The sequence below is a fragment of the Alnus glutinosa genome, chromosome 12 (genome assembly GCF_958979055.1).
Source record: "Alnus glutinosa chromosome 12, dhAlnGlut1.1, whole genome shotgun sequence".
NCBI classification, from domain to species: Eukaryota; Viridiplantae; Streptophyta; class Magnoliopsida; order Fagales; family Betulaceae; genus Alnus; species Alnus glutinosa.
The window spans coordinates 4851655-4862111 of record NC_084897.1 but is presented as its reverse complement, the minus strand read 5'-3'; the positions used below and the strand labels follow the sequence as shown (position 1 = coordinate 4862111).

General features: G+C 34.6%; 1 protein-coding gene across 3 annotated transcripts; it reads left to right on the top strand.

Annotated features, from left to right (window-relative positions):
• The first annotated feature begins 3937 nt into the window (after nucleotides 1-3937).
• Nucleotides 3938-9189, top strand: LOC133851566 (tubby-like F-box protein 3). 3 transcript variants are annotated; one of them, XR_009895813.1, is made up of 6 exons: nucleotides 3938-5054; nucleotides 6603-6690; nucleotides 7278-7407; nucleotides 7491-7670; nucleotides 7839-8368; nucleotides 8793-9189. XR_009895813.1 is itself a non-coding variant. In XM_062288030.1 (6 exons), exons 1-5 carry the CDS (start codon nucleotides 4704-4706, stop codon nucleotides 8308-8310), a joined length of 1221 nt encoding a protein of 406 aa, XP_062144014.1. In that variant the 5' UTR covers nucleotides 3938-4703; the 3' UTR covers nucleotides 8311-8321; nucleotides 8793-9189. The 3 variants fall into 3 exon arrangements, 1 of the variants encoding a protein (XP_062144014.1); XR_009895814.1 differs by having other exon boundaries at nucleotides 7839-8398; XM_062288030.1 differs by having other exon boundaries at nucleotides 7839-8321.
• Nucleotides 9190-10457: the final 1268 nt, after the last annotated feature.

Below are 10457 nucleotides of genomic sequence, written 5' to 3'. Positions count from 1 at the left end.
GGAATGTGGGAAAAAAAAAATTTAGAAATGCACACACTGCGATCCTGAGTTTATTTTGGTAGTAGAGGAGATGTTTCAAAGATTTGATAGGGAGGATTTTGAATTTTTTGTGGGGATCGCTAGGGAAATATGGTTTCGACGTAAAGTTGTGGTTCATAGAGAATTTAACGCCCCTTCTATTATTGTGAGAAGGACTCTTGAGGTGACATAAGAGTTCATAAAAGCAAATACAAAAGAAATGAGTTCACCTATGGAGGCCCATAATGGGTGCCATCAATGGACACCTCCTTCTGAAGGCCAATACGAGGTCAATTGGAATGCTGCGATGGACACTAGTAGAGGCACTGGCAGCTTTCCAAGCAACTATTTTTAGCAAAGAATTGGGTATCTATCACATCATTTTGGAAGGAGATGTGCTTTAGGTGGTTAAAGCTTAAAAAGCTACAGATAATAATTGAAGCAAATATGGTTAACTAGTGGATGATACAGTTTTACTTTTTTCTTTTTCTTTTTCTAGTTGGCAGATCAACCATGTTCGTCGTGAGGCAAATTGCTGTTAACACAGGGCCGGCTCTATGTTTGGTGAGGCCTTAGGCGAATATTTTAGATAAGGCCTTTTTGTAATATTTAAAATATTAAATAATTAATTTTTTATTTTTATTTAAAAATTATTTTTTTCCCTTTTGAGATTCAACGTCATATTGTTATTAAGAAATTTGCCTCTACGGATTCATTTTAATATTCATTAATTTCTCTTTCTTTTATTTTTAAAAGTTTTTTCATATCAAATGCATATTTCTAGTAAAAAATTATAATTAAAAATAGGGTTAAATACACTTCTGGTCCCTGAGTTTTGAAAACTTTATTTTTTTAGCCCCTGAGTTTCAATTCGCATCACAGATGGTACCTTAATTTTTGGAAAAGACTGAGCTAGTACCTCATGGCAAGAAAGAAAAAATAAAAATCAAGGGTTTTGGTCGAACCACCCCCATGGCAAAAAAATAAAAAATAAAAAAATTTCAAGGGTTTTGGCCCTTGGGGGAAGCCGAACCACCCCCATGGAGCAAAAGGCTTCAATTTTCATTTTTTTGTCATGAGCCACTCTCTTCTTTTTCTTTTTCCATTTTTTTTTTATTTTTTTTGTTTTAATTTTTAGGATAAATGTATAATAAATTCCTGAGTCGGAGCGCGATTTGAAAACGGTCCCTCACTTTTAATTTTCAACATTGACTCCTTAACTTTTTTTCGCGATTTTGAATTGGGCTATTTCTAATAGTGCCATGTGTCTATTTTTGCCACATCACGTTAAAATATTATTTTTTTAAGGGTAAATGTATAATAAATCCCTGAGTCGGAACGCGATTTGAAAATGGTCCCTCACTTTTTAATTTTTAACATTGACTCCTTAACTTTTCGCGTTTTTGAATTGAGTCCTTCCTTTCATTTTTCGTCCAATTTCGCTGTTTCGATTAATGCCACGTGTCTATTTTCGCCACGTCACATTAAAATATTATTTTTTTAATAATTTATTTTAAAAAAAAATTAAAAATTTAAATAAAAAATAAAAAGAAATGATTGGGGTGGCGGCTACCGGGCCGGAGAGATAGAAAAAATTAATTTAAAAAGATAATTAAAATTGATGGTTTGGTACCGACAGCCACCCCCCAAACCCCATTTTTCCTTTTATTTTTTTCCTTTTATTTATCTTTTTAAATTTATTTTTTCTACCTCGCCGGCAGCCACCCCCATCCTTTCTTTCTTTTTTAAATTTTTTTTAAATGAATTATTAAAAAAATATATATTTTAACATGAAGTAGCAAAAATAGACATGTGGCATTAATGGAAACAGTGAAATTGGACAGAAAAGGAAAGGAAAGACCAAATTCAAAGACGCGAAAAAGTTAAGGAGTCAATGTTGAAAATTAAAAAGTGAGGGACCATTTTCAAATCGTGATCCGACTCAGGGATTTATTTTACATTTACCCTTAATTTTATAACTAATTTTTAAAGATTTTTTATTTTTGTAATTTGTTATATTGTGACATGTGTCAACCCTCAAGAGTTGACACGTGGCGGACCGTTAGTTTTTGGACGGAAAATTTGACTGAAGTACTAATTTGATATTTCCCAAAACTGAGGTATTATTTGTGATGCGAAAGAAACTCAGAGACTAAAAAATAAAGTTTTCAAAACTCAGAGACCAAAAGTGTATTTAACTCTTAAAAATATTTGGAAATAAGAAAGTTACGTAATAGAATAATTGAACCTGATTCAACATAGGCTCACTTTATAACACTCTTAACCTGCACAAGAAAAGAATAATTTATTTTTTTAATAATTAGTAATGAGTGGCTAATTATACAAATTGACTAGTATTTTTTTTCATATGCTTAATATAATTTATTAATTTTTGTTGAAAAAAACATAATAATATTTTATAAAAAAACGGCGTGGTTGTTTGACTTGCAATAAGGTAGAAACAAAACATTGGAAAAAAAAAAAATAATAATAATAAAAAAAACGTAAAAAAACAAAGAAATCATATGGTTGTGGTCCTGTGGAGTGTTTGAAGTGAAGTGTAAAAAAAGTAAAAAGATGCATCGTCCCAGACTCAATATAGCAAAAGAAAGAAAAAAAAAAAAAAAAAAAAAAAAAAAAAAAAGGAAAAAAAAAAGTAGAAGGGCTAGAGATAGGTGCAAGAGATTTCCAAAGGCGGAGAGGCGGTAGGCGAGAGCTGGCCGGTAGTCAAGTGGGTGAACTTGTAGAAGTGGTCATGCGCCTCCTACTCAGGTAGTGCAAAATCGGTAATGATTTTGGTAATTTGCTAAAGTGATTGTTCAAAAAATAAGATTTCTGTTTTTATTTTTTTATTTTTTTCAAAAAAAAAAAAAAAAAAAAAGATTTGAGTTCCTGACTTGGGATAGTTGTTATTTTATGTGGGAGTTCTAGAAAATCGTTGTATTTCTTGCATAACGGTTGATTTTTCTATGTGTGGAGTTCTAGAGTCTACCAAACAAAATCTTAGCGATAATTCACTTTTTTTTTTTTTTTAATTGTACTTCTGGGCCTTGACCTTTGATTTTCTCCATTGGAATGCACCTTCTTCTTTTTTTTGCTTTTTTTTTTTTTTTTTTTTTTTTTTTTACTACGAATCTCTCTGTTTTATTATTATTATTATTTAAATCTATACTTTTATAGTGTCGCTAATGTTATTATGGGGCCTTCTTCCACTGGGGGCCTTAGGCGACCACTTAAATTACCTAATGGAAGAGTCGGTCATGTGTTAACAATTCATAAATAAGGTTTGAATAGAAAAAATCCTTACATGTATATGTGATATTGTATTTTTAGAGTGAAATGCTCTAGGTTCTTTGATTAATGAATGAGATAAAAATATTTATTAAAAAAAAAAAAAGAGTTTCCCATGTATTTTAATATAAATTAACATTTATTTTTAGAATATGTTACATATATTTTAAAAAATGCATGTGAAAATAAAATTATATGAAGGAATCACTTACTCTAAAAATAAATATTAATTTAATAGACAGTACTATAAAGATTTTCTCCCATATATAATTTAGATAAAAAAGTGACACATCTTCTAATAACTTTTTTTTAGCACATATAAGTTGAGTTATGCGCTCATATCTATAAAATAGAGCATTTTACATTTATCTAGAAAATAGAAATTTACCACTTTACCCCTTTTGTATAGACATGCCAAAAAAAAATATAAAAAAAATATTAAAAAAAAAAAAAAAAAAAAAAGTTTGAGGTGGGTCGGGCCACTCCGACCAGGACCCGATCCGACATGGGAGACATACCAAGCCGCTGGATGGCATCGAATCGCATGCAGCAACAAATATTGGTCCCGGTGGACCCCAGTAGGGACAACGAAAACCTAGGCCGCTGTGCTTCCACGATGCCATTTCTTTACATCTTAGTTCTTACATTATTGAAAAATGACCAAAATGGGTTTTTCTCTCCCTGACCCGGAATCCGGGCTTTCTTCGCCTTAGCATGTTTCCGTAACAGTGCTTTCTAAGGTTTGTTTCAATATCTGTAAAAGTTCCGAAAGTTGTTGCAAATGTTTGATGTTCACTTTCTGTAGGGTGGTTGGGAATGTTTTGGAGAGGGATATGTTAGGAAACAAGAAAAAGAACTGAAAATTTGGTTGTGTTTCGCGGTTTAGTTAGTTGCTTTTTGGTGGGTATCATTCAGTTCCTTGATTCATTGGTCCAAATTGACAATTCTAGTCGAGTTTTGGGATTACTCTGGATCTGGGTTCTGGTTATGCTTCTGTTTTAGATAAATTATGGCGGTTTTTCACATTTTGGGGGTATAGAATTTGTGGTGATGGTTGATCAATGTTACCAAAGTTTAGTTTTTTAAGCTTCTGGGGCTTCTAGATTTTTTTATTTCCTTTTTTTGGTGAGAAATTTGGGAATTTAATGGCTTAGTATTATGTATATATCATTTTGGGAGTGATTTTGGTTGATTTCGATATTTTACAGGAAGAATTTGAGTTTCATTTTCTTCAAAGTATAGATCTTGGCTTTTGCTTCTGCATATTTGATGAATGGTGTTTACTAGGTTATATTTGGTGAGAAATGTGGGTTGCTTTGGAGGGAGTGGGAATATTTTGATACAAGTTTTCTGTTGTTTGAGGTGTAGAGAGTTGAGGACTAAAGAGGCATCAAATGTCGATTAAGAGCATTATTCAGGATATGAGGGGTGAGTTTGGGAGCATTTCCAGAAAAGGGTTTGAGGTGAAGTTTGGGTATGGGATGAGATCCAGGTCCCACCGGGTAGTCCAGGATAGCTTGGTGGTTGCAATTGATGCTTTTAAGCAGAGCTGTTGGGCTAATTTACCACCGGAGCTTTTGAGGGATGTGTTAATGAGGATAGAGGCCTCTGAAGGTACTTGGCCTCCCCGGAAAAACGTGGTTGCTTGTGCTGGTGTTTGCAGGAGCTGGAGAGATATCATGAAAGAAATTGTGAGATCCCCAGAAATTTCGGGCAAGTTGACATTTCCAATCTCCTTGAAGCAGGTATGAAATAGATATCAGTTGCTGTTTTCAGATTCAACTTTATTTGTTTCTGTTGTATGTTTCCTATAATTTGTTTCTCTTATCATGTTATAGCCTTACGTGTGTGTTCGCATGTTTACCATCATCGTTTTTGCAGTCTATTTTAAAAGATTCAGCAACCAGAAATGAAAGTTTCACATGTGTGCATTCCTATCTATTAATGGCAGCAAGTGGATTTTAACTTGACTAGTTTTCCTTCGAATTTGTTTCATGGAGGATATTGGAACTGGTTCACAAACAATGACATGATTAGTTTGATTTGTTAGCAAACATGCTGCCTCAAAAGTCTTTCAGAAATTTGTGAGTCAGGAGGTTGTCTAATTTAATCCAGCCGACCAAGCTTGGAACCAGTATCACCATAAATGCTTTTGCTTTAGCAATTTGATCCACAGGTTGCATGATCCCACATGTCAATGGTTTTATTTTAGAATATAAGCTCTTGCGACAATCTTTCTTGCTTGTGTTTACATTTTCCTGCAAAAAGAAGAAAGAAAGAGGGAAAAATCTTCTACAGCTATTGGTGTGATATTGGGGGAAGATGTGTAGGAGTGAAGAAAAACCAGACTTGGGCTCTCACTCTGTTATTTTAGGTATAGCTTTGGATATTCATGAATAATATGTTAATTATTGAATCAGAGAAGTTTGGTGTGCATATTTTTTTGTAAGTTTGATCATGTAAGAGATTAGGCAATTTGTAGATATTTGTGCTTCCATGGTTTAACTAGGGATCCCTAGGAGAGCCGTAGAAAAACTCATGATTTTTTCTAAAACAAAATGCAATCAGTTAGAAACCTCTACATTCATGCATTCTGGTGTAGTGTTGTTTGGAATTTTGTTATTCAAAAAATAGCATTCTTTAGAATGCGAGCCCTCCTCCATTCCCCTCTCAGTTCCAGAGAAAAGGGGAAAGAAAAAGAAAGTGTTAGTCCATAAAGACAAAGCCACAGTTGCAGAACATGGTTTTGAGAATGAAGCAGAACTTCCATCATTTCACAAGTATGATCTTGAATGTAAACTGCTCTTTATTTTCATTTGCTTTTGTGATACTAGTAAACTTGGCATCATGATGATTTATGGATAAATACATGACTTTACGTGCAAAAGTTATGCCACTTCTCTCTGATCATTAACATTACATGGATTTGAAGTACTGAATGTAAAGAATTAGACTTCAAAAAAAAAAAAAAATGGAAAAGAAAAGAGTCGATTAGTCAGGACTGGCTTAATAGTAGCAGTGTTGGACATTTTAGGTTTGACTTTCTGTTATCCCTCTAAACGGTGGTTAGTTTCTAAAGACCATCCATTTCCTGTATATACTTGTGATTCTTGAAAATTTGAATTTTGTTCTATGTGCTTCATGATGTGTATTATTTGAAACTACTGGAAGCCATCTCTCCTCCTCTCAAAAACCCTACTGAGGTATTCCTTTCTAGTAGGGTTATAATCTTTAATGCATGTGGCCTTGTGCCATACAGTTAATGTTCAAAATCATTTGTTATCCTTTTGCAGCCTGGCCCAAGGGACTCCCTCTTTCATTGTCACATCAAACGGAATCGTAGCAGCCAAACATATTATCTTTATCTTGGCTTAAATCAAGGTCAATAACCAAACATTTGTTCTTTGCAATGTATTGTATTATTGATTTTAGGGATAAGTTTGCACTCTTCTCAAACTACCACTCAATTGACAATGTCTCCCCCTCCCAAACTTTAAATTGAGACAATATTCTCCCAAACTACAAAAAATTGTTAATATCCCCCTAATAACAAAAATAGCCTTAAAAAATCTAAAAAATTAAATTTAAAAAAAGAAGAAGAAGAAGAAGAAGAAGAAGGAGAAGAAGAAGAAGTTTTTTTCCTCGAATTTATTGGGGCATTTTTGTCTTAATGAAAAAAAAAATAAAAAATAAAAAATTATGGTCATTTTTATCTTTTTGCTTGCCTTGGGGGACATTGACAATTTTTTGGTATTTTTTATTTTTTTATTTTTGGGGGGGGGTGACATTGCCAATTGGGTTGTAGTTTGAGGGGGGTATGTGGACTTTTCCCATGTTTTTACTTTGCAAGGTTAGTTTGATTAGTAGAGACTTAGGGTTCCTACTAGAGAAGGAAAGGTTCAGCTTTTCTTTGGTTTCCTCTCTGAGCTGTTGAAATCGAACACTTTTGCATTTTTCTCTCTTGGCAGTTTCAACTGATGATGGCAAGTTCCTTCTTGCTGCGCGGAAATGCCGGCGCCCTACTTGCACAGATTACATTATCTCTTTAAATTCTGATGATGTGTCAAAAGGGAGTACCACCTATGTGGGAAAGCTGAGGTATGTTGAGCTGGCATGTGATATTACTGGTTCTTAATTATCTTGTCGGCCTAAGTGTAGAATCTTACTTTCTGTGATGGCAGATCAAACTTTCTGGGAACCAAATTCACAATCTATGATGCGCAACCTCCACATTCTGAGGCAAAATTCACCAGGTGTCGTTCGACCAGGATAGTTAATTTGAGACAAGTGTCCCCTAAATTCGCTGCTGGCAACTGTCCCATTGCCCATATTTCATATGAATTGAATGTGTTGGGCTCCAGGTATGATAGATATTCTAAACTACTTCCTTATCTTCAAAGAAATATGAGAAATAATGTAGAACTGGCATGATGAAAAGTGAAAACAATAGTTTGACTCATTTCTGTCATGTTTAGTGACTACACTATTTTTGCTATGTGAAACTGAAATTCTCATATCATGTAAACCAGGGGTCCTAGGAGAATGCAGTGTGTCATGGATGCCATTCCTGCCTCTGCTGTTGAGCCAGGAGGTGTGGCAACTCCGTCTGAATTCCCTCTCGGCAGTCTGGATAGTTTTCCATCATCCCTTTCTTTCTTCAGATCAAAATCAACCCGCAGGGAGAGTTTCCAATCTGGACATTTTTCTGGTCAGAGTGAGGGAATGCTGGTTTTAAGTAACAAGGCCCCTAGGTGGCATGAACAACTCCAGTGCTGGTGTCTGAACTTCAATGGACGTGTGACAGTTGCTTCAGTTAAGAATTTCCAGCTGGTTGCTTCTCCCGAGAATGGAACTTCTGGGCAAGAGCATGAGAATGTCATTCTCCAGTTTGGAAAAGTGGGAAAGGATGTATTCACCATGGATTATCAGTATCCAATCTCAGCTTTCCAGGCATTTGCCATATGCCTCAGCAGCTTTGACACTAAGATTGCTTGTGAATGACTGAAGTGCAGGTCCAGATTTAGTCTCATTACTTGGATTCCCAGTAGTTAATTGCTATGTGAGTAGAAGCAAATAAAAAGATTTTGTGGTATGAATATAGATCGGTTCTTTTTTCGAATGTGCCCTTTGCATTTTCTTAATCTGCAAAAGTAATTTAAACATATATATATTGTGCTTAAATATTTCATATTGTAATGTGAAGTGACCTGACACTACTCAACTAATTGTCAATGTTGCAATTAGCTATGAATCTTATATGATTACTTAAAAATGTCTTTAACTAAGTCTTTTAATATGAATAATGACTAATCACACCAACTAAACTATTATTTGGGTTGATTTTAGTTCCCCACACAAAATAGCAGCTCACATCATGGGCTCTTTGGAACCCTGTGTGCTTCTAGTCTGGATTTTACTAAGCCTCTATTATTTTGAATTTGAAGCAATTGAAGTCCTGAATTTTACCTGATATGTGTTGGCAGATGCAGTAGAAGTTGATTGGAAGACTAGGGTTGCAGCATGGACATCAGGCAACAACGCCTCCAGCGGCTTTCCTCGAGATGCCATCTAGGCAGTTAGGCTTTTTACTTTTCTCTGTACATAAAAATTGTTGGTGTTGCGAGCAAAACATGCTTATGCCGGTTGTCTTCTTGCTAACATAGTTTTGGTCTTTTTAGTGCTTGCATAGTGTATTTTGAGTGTGAGAAATACTCCTGAGTTGGGACTAGTTTGTGATTTTCTTAGTAGTGTTGTGTTCTGGCGGCCTATATTATTATTATTATTTTTATTTTTATTTATTTTTAATAAATACTGTTTGTTCCTGCTACATGTTTAATTTGGATATGCAGTACCATCCTTAATAGATATGTTTCTTGTCAAGTCCTGAACTATTGTGTCTTATCTCCAAGTGGCAAATTCTTTATTTTATAGAAACATCGTCTCCAACATATTTTCACATCCTAAATGATATAAATTTCCTACAAACTGGGTTGAAATTCTAACCTAGTCTCTAAGAGCGACATGTATCCCTTAGCATGTGAGAAGAATATGTTTTACAAATAAAATTTGCTTCTCACATACTTTTATGGTAAAATTAATAAAAAAAAATATTGATTCTCATATGTTCAAGAGACATGTCACTTTTAGAGACCGGGTAGGAAGAATTCTTCCATCCTAGTTAATAGGACATTTCCGTACGGCTTATAATTGTCTCCCATTCCACAAATAGTCTGTTATCACCTCTTATTTATTTAACGCACAAATTGTGTATGGGAGGAGACTAAAACTCTACTTAACATACTTGCACCAAATTCAATATTTATTATATAATTTTAGGCACGCCAATTTATTCTTCAATATCATGAAATAAATTATGAATAATCATTTTAAGGTCATGCCATATATCTCATGGAATTACAAAGATTATAACATGCATTACATTAACATATTTTAGAACTTATTGGATTAAACACAATAAAATCCACATTATCTCATATGGCATATTTTAATAATTTTTTTTTTAAAATATTTTAGAGCACATTGGATTTAAACACAATAAAATCCAATTAATTTAAAATATGTTAACCATATTATGCATGTTATTGTATGAAATAATCACACAACATTCCAATCGTAAACTCATGGAATAATCACAAAGAAAATTTCATTTAAAGTACATATAAATTTTTATGCGTCTCTATGGGCTGGCCCAAATAGGTTAGCCCAATAACTTTTTTTAGACAGTTTTTTTAAACAGAAATTGGGTCGGGCCTAATCAAGTTAAAAACCCTACTCAGAGACCAAATTATTGACCCGAATTTATTTTCATCTCTTCGCCCCTGCCGGCTGCCGCGCCGCCTCCTCTTAACACACACGGTGGCCTTGCCGCCAGACAGCATGGTGGCCAGGAAAGGCCGCCACCCAAATAGCAGTGGCTTCATTTGGCCATGTGCCGTGGCAACAGTAGCCCACACGCTGCTTTGCTCGGCATGGCGTCTAAACTAAGGCGGGGCGCCAACGTACACATGTTTCTTTGCAACACTCCGACGGTGAGGTGCACACAGCTCCATGGAGTTACAGAGGATCCAAAGAAAGAAAAAATCATTTCATCAAACAAGACATTATAAATTACAGTCACTTGTCGGTCA